At 39.4% G+C, this 21,286-nt stretch overlaps 1 protein-coding gene across 2 annotated transcripts in view; it reads right to left on the bottom strand.

The window, feature by feature from the left end:
* The window catches only part of COL28A1 (collagen type XXVIII alpha 1 chain), a 116,028-nt gene that overhangs the window by 55,149 nt on the left and 39,593 nt on the right, over positions 1-21,286 (bottom strand). For both annotated transcript variants that reach the window (XM_074945867.1, XM_074945866.1), the window contains exons 12-22: positions 17,135-17,203; positions 15,575-15,643; positions 11,857-11,925; positions 10,218-10,286; positions 8,185-8,253; positions 7,245-7,313; positions 5,512-5,580; positions 3,845-3,916; positions 1,581-1,649; positions 1,043-1,114; positions 300-368 (exon numbers count right to left, since the gene is read on the bottom strand). In XM_074945867.1, the coding sequence (XP_074801968.1) occupies positions 300-368; positions 1,043-1,114; positions 1,581-1,649; positions 3,845-3,916; positions 5,512-5,580; positions 7,245-7,313; positions 8,185-8,253; positions 10,218-10,286; positions 11,857-11,925; positions 15,575-15,643; positions 17,135-17,203 (765 nt within the window). The remainder of the gene's footprint in view (positions 1-299; positions 369-1,042; positions 1,115-1,580; positions 1,650-3,844; positions 3,917-5,511; positions 5,581-7,244; positions 7,314-8,184; positions 8,254-10,217; positions 10,287-11,856; positions 11,926-15,574; positions 15,644-17,134; positions 17,204-21,286) is intronic.

Genomic DNA, 21,286 nt, shown 5'->3' with positions numbered 1-21,286 from the left:
AATAAATCTTTTAGCTTTTTCAGTATACATATGAAGTCTCAGCTTTTACGGGCCATTCTGGGTCATTCTGACAAAATTTACCTTCAATGAAATGACAAAACAGTTATTCTCCTCTATGAAATAAACCACAATACAACAAAAGACAGGCATACATCTGTATTAAACTAACTGGGCTAGGTCTGCCTTTATTTCTACCATTGCAACTTTAGTTCAATTAACTTGAATAGAGAAGTATAAGTGTTACTGAGTGCAATATGTTCAATATCTTGGCTCCAGCAGACAAATCTCAGATCATTTACCTTTGGTCCAGGTGGTCCATGAATGGATGGTCCAGGGTTACCAACTGCGCCTTTATTTCCGGGCTCACCCTATAACAAAACAATTTAAAATAAGTATAAAGTAAATACTTCCTATGTATGTGCTAATTTATTTATTGTTCAACCCTTAGTATAAAATAGTCAAAATATTTCAGATCAAATGGGTAATATTTGGTGAAAAAACATAAATCAATCTATTTTTCCTCAAATTTGCAAACGCTAACAAACCTCTTGAGGAACATAGACTGAACTTCAAGTCTGAAATGAGCACCGATTGAACAACTTATGTGAAAAAAAAATTAATGCTAACTCTTTTGGTGGTGGTTGTTTCTTTTCTCGGCTAACAGAGCTATTTTACTGTATGTGTGTGTGATCTGGATGGCTTCAGTGTGCAGGGCATATATATATATAATACATTAAACTACATCAAAAGAATGTTAAGGTTGCAAAATTAAGCACCCCAAGCTTAGGAAATGCCTGAATTAACAGTCCTTTGCAACATTAATTTGGCCCCTTAATGATAGTGTTGAATAACATAATCACATACTATTTCTCCACAGAACCTCTGCCTCATTCAGTGCGCAGGATGAAAATATACTTTTCTGTTTTGCCAGCTTAACATAAAAAAACTCAAAGCTTCAGAGTCGTCAATAAATTCACATCATAAAAATTCCAGAGGTGTTTGTATAGTGTAGAAAAAGGAGCATAGGAAGGAACAAACCTACTTTTGGTCCTGGAGACCCTTGTAATCCTGTAGCACCAGCATCCCCTTGGGATCCTTTTTCTCCTTGGTCACCCTGACCCAAATATAATTATTTAGTTCATAAATCACTACAAAGATTTTACACTTGATAGTTAAAAAAAAATCCTGGGTGCCTAAAGTTAGGGAGAAAGATTCAAAAGTATTTAGATATCTAACTCTCATGAGTGCCTCTTGAACATATCCTTCTAGGTTCCTAAAGCCATCTTTCGGCACTAAAGAGTAGCCTGATTTCCACCCCCGACCCCAAGGAGCTGAGCACATTTATGTCCCACTGACTTCAATGATCATTTTGAACTTTAATTTTAGTACTTGTATTTCATTCTGCCACATACTCATGCTGAGGACTCTCAAGTTCTATTGAGAGCAAACATTTAAACTGGTGAAGCTATTACTTAAGGAAGACCATAACAAATTAAAATTATACCAGCCATTGAACTGTGTTTAAACACGAACATTTACCTTTGTTATGTTTCTCAAAGATGGATATTAATAATTCATACCTTTTGGCCAACATCTCCTTTCCCAGGTGGTCCCTCCAGGCCTCTTAAGCCAGGCACTCCTTGTTCCCCCTAATGAAAATTATATCAGTTTATTAATTCTCACATTGATGTGTATGCTACAGAATCAAAATCCTAATTATTAACATTCTGAGAACTGGTTTAGATCACTATGCTTTTCCTGGGTTGGGCAAGGTCAAGCTCCCAACATACCAAAAAAAGTTTTTTCTCTCAATTATATCCAGTGTAGCTGAAACAGTCCAGCTTGACAGCCTCAAAAAATAACCCAACCTTCAGATTTTTCAGCTTGGTTTAAAGACCAAACAGTTTGGAGTTAGTATCCAGACTTTTAGGTCCCAAAAGCTGCAAGAGAGTCTCTGCAGGCAGCCCCTTATTCCTATGCAGAATGCCATTGAAATCAGCAGAGCTCTATGCAGGCATAGATAACTGCCCACACAGAATCAGTGGCAGGATCAGGGCCTGATTTGCTTTTGAGATTCATCCATTTACAATTGGACAAATATTGCAAAAGAGAATCTGAAAATGGTCTAATAAAAGCTACAAACTCATTTTTATGCTACATGTGACCAATTCTGGTCAGAACTTTACCAAAAAGGAAATTTCAACCAAACAGAAGATAAGAGAAAAGAGTTGATCAGGAAACAGAAACAAATGTTAGCAACTGTTTTTATTTATTTCCATAAATACTTGTAGAGTGAGTTTTTGCTTGCAAGAATTGTTGTAGAAAGATACTCTCTGCACATATAGTCATAAGGGAAGTACCAGAAGTGCTTGCATAGCTGTCTCAAAAACTCTTTGTGGGATAGATTGTGAGCTATGCAATTTGGAAGCAGAAACAATGCCATTTAGCAAATACTTGAAGCAATAGGTGTGGCAAATAGGTAATAAACAATCTATAGACTGAAAGGCATTCAGGAAAATCCTTCATCCAATTGTTTTGAATAAGAACAAATTAGTAAATAAACATGACTGTAAGTAATTCACAAACAGAAAAAAGTGTTAAATAGCTTAAATTGGTGCATATAGTCTGCCAGCTCTTGAAAAATCTGCCTCTGATTAGAACTTTTGATTTAAAGTACAATTATAGGGCATGACTTTAAGTTGGGCCTCAACCTGGACTCCATTTGTATGAGTCAGTCTTGTGTCTGCAAATAATTGTAATTCTTTGTGTCCACAGTACACTGCAGGTGCGAACGCTAGTTAGACTAGTTACCTACTTGCACTTATAATGAATGTGATAGATGCCCAACTGCTAATATTTGTGCTTGCAAAGAATGTGGAAACTATAAAGAAGGTATAGTTGTTTGTGAATGCATTTTTTTCTGAAGACACAAAGGCCACCACTAAAATAAGCCCCCTAGCAACTTTTGCTTTCTACAATTTTTACTAAACTCAATGACCTTCATTTTGGGGGGAGAGTGGATTTTCACTGACTTCAATTTTTTATGAATGTGAAATAATTTAATTTTAAGTTGCAAAACCTCATCCCTGCTTTTCATCCACCTAGAAAGATTCAATACCTCAGCCTTTAGTCTGGCACTAGAAAGAAGTTGTATGAAGTGAAAAGTGGACTTGTACTCTTTGTTTTGTTTGGTTTACTGACCCAGACTGACAGACTGAACTAGATCTTGCAAAGCAAGCTAGATACTGAAGGCCACACTAATCCTCCACTGGCAGAAAATCTGAGGGGAAGAGGGGTTCAATGACACAAGATGTCTGCTACATCACTCTGATGGAGTGTGTGTATTGAGTGGGGGTGAGAACAGAAATCCAGAGTTGACCAACACAATCCACAAAAGGGACAGGACCAGGTCTAGGGTTGCCACCTCTAAGGTACAAAAAAAGTGGGAAATCTGAGATGATCCTGAACCCATAAGACTGGACAGCTGGAATTGTGTACTGACAGAGCTCCTGGGACAGCTACCACAAAAAAGGGGATGATCCTGGGAAAACCTGGACAGGTGGCCATCCTTGCGAGGTCAGCTAGAACAGTTGCAGTTTCAATGCCCAGTGCCTCTTCGCCAGTGGGGCTCTATGGAAACCTATCCAGATTTAAAACTGTCTTACCTCAGCAGCCCCTTAGGAAAGGGCAGGTACTGGTGCCAACCTTCCCCCAGGAGGAACATGTCTCCATTGTGTAGCTGCCCTCCTGGGAGCAGAGGGATTCAATTTGCAATGAGGTCTGAATTTGATCATTCTATATAGCCTAAAGCTTTCACATCCAGCAAACAGAAATACTGGTTTACCTTTTTCCCATTGTTTCCAGTTAGTCCTCTCATTCCTGATTCTCCTGGGATTCCTGGTGTTCCTGGATCTCCCTTAAAAGGTGATAAATATTTATTTCCCAAAAGCTTAGTAAGCTCATGCACTTTATACACTGAGGGAGTTACATTCTGGTACAATACTGGTTAACGGGCAATATTTATGTCCAAAAATAGACTCTTCCTACTTATACTATACTTAATAGGATTTGCTGATTATACCAATCAAGAAACCCAACTAATGCATTTTACATTTCTTTTTTAAAAATGCCACACCTCTGTCAAATTTAACTATCTCTAGATTTAACAAACTAGTATTCACATGGCATGGCTAGTATGTAACATAAGGGCATGCTTGTGTCGTTATTTATAGGTATATTGCATAGCTAATGGCTCAGAGATCTCTTCAATCAGTTCCTTAAGTATTCTAGGATGTATTTTAGAGAGACAAGGTGAGGTAATATCTTTTATTGGTCCAACTTCTGTTGGTAAGAGAGACACGCTTTTGAGCTTACACAGAACTCTTCTTCAGGGATCAGGCGGTGCGGGGAGAGGGTTCATGCCACATTCTCCCCAGGCCTTTGGGTGCAGTAGGAGGAGGATAATGCCCCCTGCTCTCCCAGGACTCAGCACAGCAGGGAGGGGGCACACCTGTGCACTTCTGTTCTGCTGCAAATGTAACCCACACACCTTCTGAGTGTGGTGTTCTGTTCCATCTAGTGGCACTGAGATCAACTTAGACAGAGAGAGATAAAATGAGTCTGCTCTACAGCCTTAGCTAACAGGCTGTTGGCTTTTAGCTCATGCGGTAGAGGCTCATGCACATAGCTCCAGAGATCCCAAGTTCGATCCTGCCCGCCAACAACCGGGGTCTGTCGGTGTTACACAAACACCCTGCAGAGAGCGGACATCTTGTCTTCATCTTCCCTGAATGTAATTGCAGCCTTGCCTGCCCGACCATCACCTATGGTCTAACTCCCAGAAACCACTTCCTCTCCCACACAAACTGCATTCCTTGTCCCACAGCTATGACTCTATCTCAGTAAACCCTGGGACAGGTAGTGTTGGCCTGGAGACTTTCCTCGCTAGCCCTAAAGAGACTAGGATATAAAAACTGAGGATTGGACTTTAGGAGGAGAGCCAGACATGGGGAAAGGTTAGGAGCACTCATGCAGTTAGTTGGGTGAGTAATACAAAAGTTACACAGGGTTTTGCTTCTTTGCTTACATATATGACTAATTTGCAAACCTCCTTGAAGTGGGATTTGAGAAGGGACATAAAGGAGGAGAGAGAGTGAAGGCATGGCAGTCAGCCTAGGGATGGGTGTGTAGCAGAAAAGATATAAAAGTTGCGTAGGCAGCACCTTCTATGAGAGCTCTGTTTGCTCCTCCCAGCTCATCACTCTTCTATATTATTCAGTCTTCATTAGCATGATCATTGCTCTCCCGTTTGCTAGCATCATGCCATCACTTAAACATGACTTATTTAGAAGGGTGAATAATGCCTGAAAGTATGAATTTTAAACCATTGAAACTCACTTCTCTGTGGAGACTTTGTCACTGAAGTCCATGGACATAACCAACTTCTCACTACAAGTTATCAGATATTTCTGCAGAAAACTGGGCACAATTTTTTTTAAAAAGTAGGCTCACTTTTGGTCCGGGTACTCCAACTCCTGGTGGTCCTGGATCCCCCTTTTGTCCCAATTCACCTTCTTTTCCCTAGTAATGAAAAATTATTTGTGTTTAGCATGAGTACAGATCTTAACTTTATTTATTTGTATAGCAGCACAGATTATTGAAGGTTTAGAACAGAGATTCTCAGGTAGAGCTGGTTGAAAACTGCTGACAAAGCAGTCTTCCATCAGAAAATGCAATTGTGTCAGCTGAACTGTTTTGCAGGAACATGTCTATTTCGATGAACTTTTCAACAGAAAAAAGTCAGTGACTCATTTTGACTTTCTAGTTTTATTTTGATGGTGAAACATTTTGTTTTGACTTTATTCTTTTGATTCATTTTGTTTTGACTTTTATATTAATATATAAATATTTACATTGAAATGAAATATTTTGACATAGTGAAACAAAAATGTCTTCATAGTTCCAGATCAAATGGGGTGGGCGGGGGGAGGAAATTGTTCCACTGGAAATTTTGATATTTTGACTTTTCATTCTGATTTAGAACAAAATCTAATTTTGAAATGGCAGAATTATCCCGAGGATCAGAAATTCCATTTTCTGACCAGCACTAGCCCTGAGTTTTTCATCGTATTAATAGAGACCATATCTCTTGATCATCTGTTCTCCCATGCCCAACCACACAGCATCCCTATGGCAACTATAGCAATTGCTTACATGCAAAAATAATGTCCAGAAAGTATTTAACAGGCTGCTATCAATAAAATAAGCATTCTGTCCTCTTGTGGAAGAAGTTAATCAAAATGTCTACTTTTGCTTTTTATTTCATCTGTTCCTGCCATTTCTCTGGCTCCCCTGCCCATCCTGCCTTGCTGCTTTGCCCCTGAACATTCCTCTCCTGAAGTATCAGTCCTGCTAGTGGCTCTGGTTATGACGGTGGCTCCTGTTTCACCTATTTTTCTTCCATTTATGTAGCAATGTCACCTTGTAAATGTAGCTAGGCTGACTTTTTTTCTCCCTTCGTGTTTTCATCTAATGCTACAGACCTCCAAACTCTTTTCCCATGTTGAGGATGGAGGGCTGGAGAATCAGATGGAAAGAAGAATAAAAGCCAGCATCATGTGGTCAGCAAATTCTCTGCAAATCACCAGAGTTCACAGTGGGAGAGCCATTAGTTTAGAATTTCTCAGTAGAGTATGACATTTACATACAATGGCTATATGCCACAAAACCAACACACAGTATATCAAAATGAAAGAAATCTTGAATCCATGGTTGATGAAGAAAATCTGTATTTGTTTAAACAGTAAAGAACTGCTAGCCTGAAACAATGCGATGGTGAGGTCCAGTAATGGAGGCTGTTAAAATGGAGTGGCTTTCCTCTTCAGAATCTTTCAAATATATCAGTCAGAAATCTCTACATTTCTACTTCATATACTATTAAACACTGGTAGCCAGTGTTGCCTTTTATGAGGTGTGTTCTTCCACAGTAGAAAACTGTTTGAGTACTTGAGAGCAAGCTCCAAACATTCAGTTCTTATTCCACCCACAGAGCACACTATCATGGGAGTGTTCCTACAAAGACCAAATATGGATTGTGGTCTAAAAATGTACAGCTCTGATTTCTTTCCAATGTTCCCACAATGGAATATTAAAAGCACTAGGATGTCTGACTTTGGTCAGATATATTCCTTGTCCCTCAAGGTGGCCAGTAATTTTTTTTTAATTGCGATTCTCTTGAAAGTTACCTTTGGACCCTGCACACCCATGCCTCGAGACCCTTTTGGCCCAGGTATACCTTTAGGACCTTGGATACCCTTAAAAAAAAGAAGGAAGAAGTTAATGAAAACTACACTTCCATGGGTTCATCTTCCGGGTTAATAAAATGAATTCATTATCTTCCCAAGGAAAGAAACCTAACTGGCTGGCTGTTCGAGGGCCAAATCAGGAGTTCCTTACTCAATTTTCCCTCAGCCCCACACAGGTGGATTTCATTGAATTACCCCAAATTCAGGGATTGCCCTGGGTAGTGGTGGGGAAAGCCAGGGTGAGGATTTTTGTCTCCTCAGCCTAACCCTGTGCAGTGGGAAGTTATGCTCTGGCCTCTGAGAGGATAGGGCTACACTTTCAAAAGGGACTCATCACTTTAGATGCATCAATTTTTCAGTGTCCATTGTGAGGCCTCTTAAATAATCAGCATTTCAGAGGCGCTGAGCACGCACCCTATACAAATCTTCCCTACTGCATCATCCCATGTGGAGATCTTAGGAAGTCTGCTGTGCAAATTATTGCATGGATTGGTCCAGATAATTCACTTTTCTATTGGCTTGATCTCAAGACAATTGAAATCAAAGTCTTTCCATTGATGTCAGTGAGCTTTGGATTGGGCCCTGTCTGATATTTTAAGGTACAAATCACAGTGGTGTTTTTTGAATCTCTAGGCATTAAAAATTAGAGATTAGGCCAAGTATGAAATCTAGATCTGGATCTAAATTTTGCTACATCTCCAAAGTTTAGGACTGGGCCTGACCCTTTTCCTATTGAAATCAGTGACACAGCCGTTTACTTAAACAAAGCTAATAGGGTTTTAGTTTGGGCTCCTGTCATCTAATAATAATGGAGTATATTATGCCAAAACTAGGCATTCAACTGAATGTATTTCTTAACTAAACTTAATGTCAGATTTACCTGGATTCCTTGACTGCCGATTCCAGGTTGTCCAATAGGTCCTTGTGGTCCTTCAGGGCCCCGTTCCCCCTGCATGGAGTAACCTTGCAACTTGTAAATCACAGTGATTTATAACATCATCATTTTTAGGTCTGAAATGGTTTCCTCACATTCTACCATGTAGATTAACTTGCAAAACATCCAAAAGAAAAACCCATGAAGAGAGGTCATGGGATACAGAATATTTGGGCTAGCTTTGCCATTATTTTTCCAAAGAGCTGTTCTGGTTATGTTTAATTCAGTGTTAATAACAATATATATAGTAACACCAATCTTTGGAACATGAAGTCACTAAGAAAATGTGTCTGAATAATTCACAGACTTCAGCTTTAAGGAAAATAAAGCAAATGAAAATATAACTCTTCCACCAACTCAAATAACAAAGTTTAGTTAACAAAATTCTGTTCTAATAAAGAATAAGAATAATTCACATAGCAATGCATACAGTGAGAAGTTTTCTGAAACTTGCATTCACCCAACCCACAAAGGAATTTGAATTAGAAAGCAGCAGACTGAAGTATACATCCTAGAAAGAAGACCTCTGCACAACTAAAGTCTGTGATGGTGGTTTGAGCAGCCAAGCTAGTAATTGTCTTTCAACTATATTTTAAAATACCTGAAACTATTTTTGCAGTTCCTATTATATGCATTTGTTACTATTGAACCAAGTTTCCAATATAACACTCTGCCCTGAATGCCAGTAACTTGCAAACAAGAGAAACTTCACTGATATGTGCACCTTACAATACTTTCAGTGCTATGCATGGGAAATGTCAGACATAGGAACAGATTATCCCCGGCATTTGAGTGGACATGAGGTGGGAGGAAAGATGCAAGAAACTTTCCCCTGCACAAAGGCCAGGGACAATTGTAGTTCTTATGCTTGGGAAACACATTGCCTTCAAGAGGCAGGGAGGAGGTGGGATATCCTAAAAGATAATGTGGACTGCTGCAAACTCCCCCTAAGCAGTGGGGTGCTTGGGGAGAAATTATGGCTCCCAGAGACACAATCCTTCTCTCATCTCCCACTGAGGTAGGGTGCTTCCACATTGTCTTCTAATCAGAACTTCTGATAAATTCTACAATCTAGCATGTAAAAACAGTTAATTCTGAGTGTTGGGAAAGTATGTTATGTAGAGCACCATGACAAACTATGGCATGTGGTGGTAATGTAGCCACAATGTGATTTCAGTGTGTCTCACTGAGATCTCTCAGGAATTAAGATAATTTATTGTCTGGCTTTTGGTTGAATTTATTTTGCTAGCAGATGGAGATGAATTCACTGTTTGCAGGCTAATTAATACCATACACCAGATTCTGAGGCCATTTTCCAAATAGAGAACTTAAAGATAGGCTCTTCAATACACATTTGGATGCCTAAAAAGTGGCCTTGTTTTTGAAAGGGTGAGACCCATTGATTGCTGGTAGATGACCTCATTTTCAACACACATTTTGGAAAATCATGAATATGGTCCATTTGCATTGCAATGGGGCAGTAAAGCATCTTACCCAGTTTCCTGGAGATTCCCAAGTGACACAGGGCTGGCAATGCAGACTTTGCATTCTAAGTCCTTGCATAGAGGTTGGGGGCATGGTCAAAGCAAGGGACTCTGCTCCAGCGATCCCTGGCTGACAGAAATGCCCCTTGTATGCTATGATGGAAAGGTGCCCTGAATAGCACCAGAAGCTGCCCCGCCCCAGGATTTGGGAGCTTAAATGTGGGGTAAAGTTACCTTTGTCAACTTCTTCCCCCTCATTCCCAACTGCACAGAGCACAGCCTGGCTGCAGCTGAGGACTGAGCCCAATGTGTCATTAATCAATAGTCTTAACCAGGGGCATGGTCATAGTATTAGAATAGAATATAATAGTTCAGTCCATATCCAACTCTAAGATATTTACATACTATTTCTAGATCACATAAAGGATTAAATAATCATTACTTTAACTATAAATCATACAGATGTGATTTAAAAAAAAATGTTATTTACTGCACCTTATCACCTTTGACAGATTCTCCAGCTATTCCAGTTGGACCTGCTGGGCCTTCTATGCCTTTTTCACCCTGGAAATATATAGTATTGATATAAGTTAACTGGCTTTAGGACTTCATACATTTAAATTTCTAACACAAATCAACAGAAAATCACAATAGACAATGTCTGCACGGAAACAGTTTCTTCAAACAAGACACACTATCAAAAGAGTCATTTGTCGCAATGGAAAGTAGCTTAGCTACAGTTCATAAACCACCATGTTTGCATTTACTCTGCTAGAACTATTGTAACTTGAAAGGGCTTTAAAAGAACTCTCAGGTTTAGATAGAGTAAGACGGGGGAAAGCAATAACAGAAGGGAGACTAGATCACTCTGGGTGTTTCATCTTTTAAACATTGCAGTTTGGTGTGTACTGTTGTAACACCAGTGCACACAATGTGACTGTCTGACATCTTTTCCTTTATAGGGAGGAAAATCTTCTTTGTTCAGCAGTTAAGGCACCAGGGAATTGTGGAACCAATAAAATATCTGTTAGCATGATACTTTGTGCTCTTGTACAAAACAGCAGAAAGAGGATTACATGGGACTGGGATGTGAGATTTCAGTTCAAGTTCCACCACTAATATTTGGGGGTTTGTTTTAGTTTCAGAAAAATATTTATTAATCAGCACACTCATACGTTTTATTTTAAGATGTTGATGTTGATGATAGGCTATAATGAGGTATATGTCCATACAGACTCATTGTAACATTCTGGAGTGTTATTCAGAGCAGTGAGAGGTTGTCACTGCTTATCCTGTAAACCTGAGTGCCTTAAAATGCTCTGCTGCTGTGAGGAAAGGTGCCATGGAGTCTGATGGAGAAGGTTCCATGCTAGTTTCTTCCCCACTAGTGCTTTCTATAACTCAAAGTGATCTGTCCCTGAAGCTCCTGTTATGCCAATTGACTGTCATTGCCAAGTGTCTGTGATTGTGCCTGGATGAAGACACCAGCCTTTCCATTGGCTGGAAAAAACTGCTTACCCACAGCCCAGATTTGTCTGGTTCAAATACATTTTAATAACATCAGACAGAAGGAATGCATAACTCCACATATAACATGAGCACACATATTTTACAATGATATTAATAACCTGCACATTATTAGCTTTTATATGATATCTCATAAGGCATGTTTGGTACAAATATTATTGCAATAGTATGTAGGGTGTGAATACAGAGGTGCCTAGAGTCACAACTGTATAATCCTTGTCAGAATTTCCCAGAGTGGCAAGAAGGATCAAACTGCCTTCTGAATGGTTCCCTCCAGTACTGAGCAGCTGTATGGGTAATATTTTACATAAAGAGCTTTTCAAAAGATACTTTTTTAACCTACCAGTGCTACCATGATAAGACCTCTTATTAACATAGTCTTCAGCACTAAGTGGGTCAGTAATTTATTACTGTATTTTGGTGAGGGTGAAATTTCTTTTGGTAGGACTCTTAAACTTTTTAAGAGAAAGTGAAATATTCAAGAAGCACCTAAAATGTCATGGAGCATATGCCCCATTGACTGACTTTCAGTATTGTGTTCTAAATCACTTAGGCACTTTTTGAAAACCACAGTCACAGTATTTAAGAATTTCAGTGTAACATTTACCTTCTGGCCTGGAATGCCTTCTCCTGCGGGCCCTCTTTCACCTTGTACACCCTCAGGACCACGAGGCCCCTGATGTTAAAAAAGAAAGAACAGCTTCAGATGGCATGTGCAATTCACATTTCCTTATTTATGCTATTTCAAGTACACCAGTACCATCCCATCTGTCATGGAGCTGAGAACTGCAAGGGCTACAAGAAATTCTGCAACAGCCTACTTAAAGCAAGCAATTAGAACATGGTGGAGCAGCCACTTTTTGATGAGTTACATAACAATGGTCACATAAAGCATGAAAAAATACCTCCTCCCACCCCACTCTCCTGCTGGTAATAGCTTATCTAAAGTGATCATTCTCCTTACAATGTGTATGATAATCAAGTTGGGCCATTTCCAGCACAAATCCAGGTTTTCTCCTCACCCCCCCCCACACAAACTCACTCTCCTGCTGGTAATAGCTTATCTAAAGTGACCACTCTCCTTACAATGTGTATGATAATCAAGGTGGGCCATTTCCAACACAAATCCAGGTTTTCTCACACCCTCCCCCCACACACACACTACAGGACAGGCCTAACAAAGAAAATAACAGAACGCCACTAGCCGTCACCTTCATATTTAGATATTGAACTGAAAGCTTATGCTCAAATAAATTGGTTAGTCTCTAAGGTGCCACAAGTACTCCTTTTCTTTTTGCGAATACAGACTAACATGGCTGTTACTCTGAAACCTGTCATATAGTAAATGACAGTTTTTGATCCCAAAGAACTTAGTCTTAAAGGTACTACTGAATGCTTATTACCATCAACTCTAAACGAATAATAATTCATGGAAGAATTAATTGTGGAAGTTATACATAGAATAAATTAGTTTCTATTTAACACATACAACCCCAATTCTACATATATAATAAAATTAATGTTTTTAGTTCCCTTAGCATAATTTGATCCCTCAACTGTTTTGATAAAGGCGTTATAATGCACAAGACAATAATGCAAAATGAGTTAAAATTATCTAGGGACATAAAAGGTAATAAGAGGTTCTTTAAATACATTAGAAAGAGAAAGATGAAAAAATGTAGGTCCTCTACTTAGTGAGCAAGGAGAGCTAATAACTGATGACATCAAGAAGGCTGAGGTGTTCAATGCCTATTTTGCGTCATTCTTCACTAAAAAGTTTAATGGTGACCATATACTCAACACAGTTTAATATTAACAACAAGGGGAAGGAATGCAACCTAAAATAGGGGAAGAACAAGTTAAAGAATATTGAAATAAGTTAGATGTATTCAAGTCCGCAAGGACTGATGAAATTCATCCTAGAATACTTAAGGAACTAGCTGAAACAATCTCAGAACCATTAGCAATGATCTTTGAGAACTCATGGAGGACGGGTAAGGGCCCAGAGGACTGGAAAAGGGCAAACATAGTGCCTCTCTTTAAAAAATATTGAACCAAAAGGATCCAGGGAATTTTTGTCCAGTCAGCCTAACTTCAATACCTGGAAAGATACTGAAACAAATGATTAAATAATCAATTTGTAAGCACCTAGGGGATAATAGGGTTATAAGTAATAGCAAGCATGGATTGATCAAAAACAAATCATGCGAGACCAACCTAATTTCCTTATTTGACATGATTACTGTCCTAGTGGATGGCGGCAAAGTAATAGACATGATATATCTTGATTTTAGCAAGGCTTCTGACACAGTCCCATATGACATTCTCACAAGCAAACTAGGGAAATGTGGACTAAGTTAACTTACTATAAGGTGGGTGCACAACTGGTTGCAAGACTGTATACAAAGAGTACACAAAGAGTAGTTATCAATGGTTCTCTGTCAAACTGGGAAGGCATATCTAGTGGGGTCTTGCAGATGTCAGTCCTGGGTCAGGAACTAGTCAATATTTTCATTAATGACTTAGACAAAGGAGTGGAGAGTCAGCTTGTAAAATTTGCTGACATCATCAAACTGGGAGAGGTTGCAAGCACTTTGGAGGACTGGTTTAAAATTCAAAACAACCTTGATAAATCAGAGATTTGGTCTGAAATCAACAAATTCAATATAGACAAATGCAGAATACTTCATTTGGGAAGGGAAAATCAAATACGCAACTACAAATACAAAATGGGGAATAACTGGCTAGTAGTACTGCTGAAAAAGATCTGGGAGTTATAGTGGATCACAAATTGAATGAGTCAAAAATGATGAAGTTTCAAAAAAGGTAATATCATTCTGGGGTGTATTAACATGAGTGTTGTATGTAAGACAGGGGAGGTAACTGGCCCGCTCTACTCGATGCTGGTGAGGCCTCAGCTAGTGGACTGTGCCCAATTCTGGGTGCCACCTTTTAGGAAAGATGTGGATATACTGGAGAAAGTCCACAGGAGAGCAACAAAAGTGATTAGAAGTCTAGAAAACATTACCTATGAGGAAAGATTGAAAAATTGGGTTTGTTTATTCGGGAGAAGAGGAGCCCAAGGGAGGACATGATAACCGTCTTCAAGTACATAAAAGGTTTTTATAAAGAGGAGGGCAATAAGTTGTTCTTCATGTCTACTGAAGGTAGTGTAGAACACAACGGAAGGACAAGAAGTAATAGGCTTAATATGGAGCAAGAGCAATTTAGATTAGATATTAGGAAAACCTTTCTAACTATAAGGGTAGTTAAGTTCTGGAATAGGCTTCCAGGGAGGATGTGGAATCCCCACCATTCGAGGTTTTTAAGAAAAGGTTGGACAAACACCTGTCAGGGATGGTCTAGGTTTACTTGATCCTGCCTCAGTGCAGAGGGCTGGACTTTTAATGACATCTCAAGTTCTCATCCAGCTCTACATTTCTATGATTAAGAGAAGTTTACAAATATTTTCCACAATATTTAGTTTGTATTCTTGGTCATATATTTCATAATTGCCACTGCAGTATTTTTCATTCCAAGTTACTGAAAGAAAGGTTTTTATGTTTTCCCCAGAAGAACTATTCTGTGAGAAGACAAAGGGGAAGAGAGTTGCTATTCTTGAAAGTGCCATGGCGTCATTAATCAAGTGATGTTATAGCATCATTTTTGAGGTCAACACAGGAATTATCATCTCTGAGTGATTACTGGAGAAATGGTGGAATGATAAAATGATAAAAAAGAAATGGCAAAGCATAGAAATTCAGAGGCTGCTCTTAAAAAGAATAGCCAATTTTGCCTTAGATAAACACTGAAGTAACTTTCTATTTGCAGCATTCTTTACACTTCCCTAGAATTCAGCCTCTCTTAGTTATTTAAGGCTATTGGTGAGTTTTTAAGGATGACCATAGCACAGTGTAAAGGTCCTGTGATTTCTGTGGGGAAAAAAAATGCTCAACTTGTTCCAGTTACAAGCTGATTTTAAAAATGAAAATGATATTAGAATGAAATCTTAGTGATTCACCATTGTTGACACGTAGAGTCTTATTGAAAATCAGGCCCTAAGAGGCTGTTTAGCTGGGATCAGGCAATCAAATGTTTCTTTAAGTTTCATATTCTTTAGAGATGGCACTGGCTCCTGGCTCAGCTCTGCCATGTGCAGTTGTTATTGCAACAGTTACTAACACATCCCCTCACTTTCATTGTCCCAGCAGCAGGTACAGAGTGGGCCAGTCAATATGACCATCATCTATCAAACAAGTTCACTTAGATGTCTTGTATTGTTTTTAATTTCTAACACATTATACAGAACTGTCCTGTCCACTTACAGTTAATCCTGGCTCACCAATTCCAATAGGTCCTGGAGGCCCAATTCTTCCTTCCTGGCCTCTATCACCCTATTGGGAAGGAAGTTCAGAGATGTTACTTATTGTTTTCTTAGAGTGTGACTTTCAAAAGTACCCAAGTGACTGGGACTAAATGACTTTTGAAAATGGGACTTAGCACTCTGGAGCCTACATTTCATTGGGACTTAGGCTTCCAACTCATTTGGGCACTTTTGAAAATTTTACTCTTTACTCATAGGTGAGGTATAGTGCACCATATAATGTCCCTTGGTGGCAATGAAATGAAACCACTAGCATCTTTGAATGAACAGTTAATATGAAATATAATTTAGGAGCATAAAAAAGTCATCTTCGTTTATCCTTAGGGCTAGATTGTAGCCCACCCTACATGCTAATGACAACACAGTAAGGGGGTAACAGGCACCTCCTTATAGTCATGCACCAGTACATGGTACCATCAGAGCCAGCACACAGGGAGTATCAGGTGCCACAGAGCCACTACATCCCCCACTCTGTATAAGGCAGTAGACAGTTGGCATAGGTACTCCAGTACAATGGGCAGCATATGCCACACTGGGTGTAAACCTGGTGCAGTGTAGTTCCTCCATAGAGCATCATGAAGCCTGGGAGGGACATTGTGACTCCCTAAGCCACAATTTCCCTCCTGGGCTGTTCCAAAGGCAGCACAACAACGCTCTGCTCCTTCATCTGGGCAGATTACAAAATGATTATGTAGCCCTCATGTAGCACACACTGAATGCATTCCAACACCTCACACTGTTCCACAGCATGGAAAACGCCCACGAGTTCCACAGACGCAGGGAAAAGAGCAATAAAACCTTACAGCTTTGTTGTTCTAGGCATTGGCCCTTTGTCCATACAGTACAGGAGATACATGACCTAAAGCAGTTTTTGAAGAATTAGCACCACAAGTAATGTTTGGTTCAAACAAGATGCAGGAACGAATTGGTGCATAAGAGAGAAAATAGCAGGGAGAAATCAGTCATTTATTCTCCAACAAATCAGTCATTTATTCTCCAACAAGTTTTTAGTTCCCTTGTCCTTGGCAATATATATTGTGTGTAAAAGTAGCCAAGGTATATTTATACACTTTACATAAATATGCATAATGGTGCAGGATTGGAGGCAAACCATGTGTACTTCAGCCATGAAACTGATCTCGTTTATACAGATTTCAGTAGAGTTACTTCTGATTTTTACTGCTGTAGGTGAGATTATAATCAGATTTTGGGATGGCTGAAAGGCAACTCAGCTACCTCCATCCTATGCAAGTGTGTAAACTTCTAAAGTTATATGCAGGGCTTTGGAGCAAAAACCTGCAGCTCCACTGCTCCGGAGCTGCTCCGCGCTCCAGCTCTGTGCTCCGCTCCAAAGCCCTGGTTATATGCTCTTCAGCTTCAAATAATAATAACTCACTTGTTATGACATTAAACTCAAGCTAACTTTCATTAAAATATATTACAAAGGATTCACATAGAGACTGCATCATGATAGGAAATGTACTGTATTATTGGTGATTACCTTAGGTCCTTGAAGTCCAACACCAGGGAGTCCAGTGGGACCATAAGGACCTCCAGGTCCTGGCTCTCCCTAAAGAACCAAAAGAAGTTAGGAGACAACAAAGTGCTTATGGTGCTTTGATAATATTCACCACAATATGTGTCCCTAGTGTCATTACAGATGGGAAAATATGTATTTACTTACAAAGAACATTTCTGATTTAAGGAAATGAGTTCCAAAATTAATAGATGTCATGGGTGAAATCCCAGTCCTGCTGAAGTCACTGGGAGCTGTGTCATTGACATCACTGGGGTCAGGATGTTACTGCATAAATCTAACCAATCTGAGAATAATGAGACCACAGGATTTCCTTTGCAAACACAAGCTCCAAATTGTGGTTGTTTTTTGTGCTAGTTCCTTGGTTGTTGGCCTTATTTGGTAACTTGATGTGTGTTGCTTAGTCCTTCGCTCTTTCTTTTGGGGATTAGGAAGTATTTATGCATTAACTGCTGAGCTTAATATCTCCCCACACAGCTGACTGTATATTATAGCTCCTCCGTAAATTTTCGTCAGTCTCTGATTCTCAAGTGTTCTTAGTGTGATTCTAATCCAGTTAAGGTAGGTTACATTAACAAAAATGAGATCTGTAGACAATTAGTTCTGATGTGTTATCTAACAAATACTAAAATCACTGTCTTAAAACATCATTAGGATTTAATTTAAAGCAAATAAACTCAACATTATGACAAATATTTTGTTCAGCTGCCTTGGTGATAAACCCAATATATACATTAATAGAGTTTTAATCTACTCTAACATTACCTTGATATTGCCAGGGTCTCTGAATATGAATGTACCTGATGTTTGATACAATACATACTGTGGTAACAAGCTGCATTGACTTCAGTGGCTGCAGCTGCTTACCCCAGTAGTTAATTTGGGCCAGTGTGTCGAGATAAGGACAGCTTTTGCATTTCCTTTCTTTTTTGGTTTCCCAGACCCTTAACATTGTTCAGTGCAATGTACTTAATCGTATCTAGGGACCTTTTTTAAGAATAGTAAAATTTTAAAAAGAACAATCTCCTTTACTGTATTTGATTTAGCGAATTAGTAAAACTAATAAGGTTTTTAAAGTATTTTTAAAGTAGTTCAAACAATATTTAAAACGCTTAGCTTGTTGAATAAGGCCATGTCTACACTACACAGTTTTGCTGACATGAGGCAGCTTATGCTGACCTAACTGGAGGTGTACACATTGCAATGCTCCTCCCAATGCTTTAACTTGCCTGCTATGCTGACATAATAAAATCACCTCTGCGAGAGACGTAGAGCTTAGGACAACATAGTTAGAGGGACATAATGTCAGTGTAGACACTATGTTGTTTACATCTCCCTAAGTGGACTGCAGGAGGTATCCCACAATGCCCACCAGGACCACTCTGGTCATCGTTTTGAACTCTGCTACCCTGTAGCCAGGTACACAGGTGAACACCCTTCCCCTGTTAAAGCCCCAGGAAGTTTTGAATTTGCTCTTCTTCTTTGCTCAGTGTGGAGCGCTCACATAGCAACTGCCCAGCTGAGAATGCCAGCTCTATGCAACATACATGCCCCTATCTGGAGCACACCAGAGGTGGTAGATCTCCTTGGTCTGTGGGGAGAAGAGGCTGGGCAGGCACAGCTCGAATCCAGCTACAAGAACTTGTTCAGGGGAAGGGCTATGATAGGGACACACGCAGCAGCGCTGTGTAAAAGTCAAAGACCTCCAGCAGGCATAGCAGAAGGCAACAGAGGCAAATAGTCGCCTCTAGTGTGGAGCCGCAGACACGCCACTTCTACAAGGAGGGGGCTGGGGTCAGGGTGGTGGTAAATAGCTTCCCTGTTGAGCTCCTCTTATATCCTTGTGTTCAAAACGCACAGCAGAATACTGAAAAGCAGTGCAGGATCCATGCTTTCTGACACAGATGCCTGACTCGTACGTTGCCAGGGCAGTTGAAAAGCTGCTAGAAACCTAGTACGATGCCCATAGAATGATGGGATTGAGACACCTGCATCATGTGACCATCAATCCATCCCCATGAGGCATTGCAAACCCTTCCCAAAACACCCTGCAGCCAGTTGCACAGTGGAATAGCTGTCCAGGGTGCACTGTTCTCTGTGTTGATGCAAGAGCCGCTACTGCGGATGCACTCAGCCGACACAAGGAGCATAGTGTGGATATACAACAGCGGTTTAACTTAACTTAGTTTTAGGCTATGTCTACACTACAATCTCTTTGTATACTAAGTACTTGCCATTTATTTCAGGGGGCCAGGATGTTTCCCCCAGAACTCTGTCCTGTCCTCTCGCAAAGAGTTAAACTGAGATGCAAGAAGAGGACTTTAATAGTACATAATTTGCCCCAATGTCCTGATTACACTTGTAGCTATTTTCCTACCAATTTATAACCAGACAGGTAACACTACATCTTTAATAAAGCCTTATGCAAACATGACATTGATTACCAGTCCTATGCTCGCTCCTCTAGAGCACAATATATTGATAGGAAATTGTAATATAAACTCTGACACTTTGAAAAACCATTCTTTCATAATTAATGTAGCTTTTAAAGGTCAGTTCTCAACAGCTGAACAGAAATGCTCACAAGTAGAGCTCAGAATAATACACCAGCTGGCTTCCAACAGCACCTAGTTTGTGTTGTTGTATATACAGCATATTTAGCAGGCACTGCTGTCAAAATACCAATCATAGCAATAGCATTTGCTATATTCTGAGGCAGCCTATGTTATTTAGCTTCCATGATGGTGCTCATTTTCATGGAGACTTTGGACCAGATTTTGATCTCAACCAGTATAACTCCCGATTAACTCTATTGAGTGCAATTTATGCCAGTGTAACTCTGATTAGAATTTGGACCTTTTTCTCCATTGTTTTTCTTTCTCCCTTTGTTTGATTAAAAATATTTAAAAATAAATAAGATTGCTCAGGAACCAGATTTTCCATCCTACCAGTTCTACTTCAAAGGTTATTTGGGACTGAAAAAGTTAACATTTTGTTTTAATATCAATTTATCAAAAATAAACACTGACTATTAAATATTTCCCATCAGCAGGATTATTAGAAAAAGGCCAAGAATAATACAAACACAATTAATACTTGTCTGCTTTCTAGTTTTCTTGGCAAACATTCTACTATATGTATTTTTGCCCCTTCGTAGGCTGAGAAGAAAAGTTGAAATTCAGGGTATTATGGGGTGGTTCCATTTGGATGAGAAATAATTATCCTGAGTTGGGATAATCCTTAGTACAATCTGTATAAATACAGAAATATACATGAAGGGTAAATTTTTCAAAAGCATCTAAGTAATTTAGGCTCTTAAGTGCCATTTTCAAAAGTGACTTAGGTAAGTGAATTATGCATTTCAGAGTAAAGGGGATGAACATTTTTGGATGAATTGTTTATTTGCCCAAAAATGCAGTTTCAGTCAATCCAAAACTGTTCACAAATTTGACCCAGTAAATTTTATCTAGGAACAAATGTTCAGGGCATACATACAAAATGTATGTGTGCATACCTACATGCATCCCCTTATAAACTTAACCCACTAGCTTAGGATGTGGTTTGAATGCCCACTCAGGAGCAGAACTTGAACTCACATCTTCTACTGCCTAGGTGAGCCTGTTAACCACCAAGCTATAGGCTATTCCAGAATAACAGGTCCTCAATCTCTCCTGTTGAAGCTGTTCCATGGTGTGTAAATACTTAAATACTCATTGGGCCAAAGAGAAAATGAGAATGACTTCTAGATTCTAAGGCCAGAAGAGACTATTGTGATTATATAGTCTGACTTCCTGTACTACGCAGAACATAGAACTTCCCCAGAATAATTCCTACAGCATATTTTTTAGAAAAATTGTCAGTAGAAAATCCACCATGACCCTTGATAAATTTTTACAATGGTTAATTATTTTTACCCTCTCACTCTATAGCCTGGTGGTTAAGGCACTGGCCTGGGAAGTAGAAGATGTGGATTCAAATTCTACCTCTGACTGATGCAAGAGAAGATTTGACTCCATACCTCATCTAAACAGAACCACCTCATGGTTTGCTGAATTTCACTTTTCTGCTTGACCTAAGACACTTTTTTGAACATTGTAATTATGCTTCTAAGGCCTT

This window comes from Natator depressus, chromosome 2 (genome assembly GCF_965152275.1).
Source record: "Natator depressus isolate rNatDep1 chromosome 2, rNatDep2.hap1, whole genome shotgun sequence".
NCBI classification, from domain to species: Eukaryota; Metazoa; Chordata; order Testudines; family Cheloniidae; genus Natator; species Natator depressus.
The sequence above is the reverse complement of the archived record's forward strand: the minus strand, read 5'-3'. Positions and strand labels throughout refer to the sequence as shown.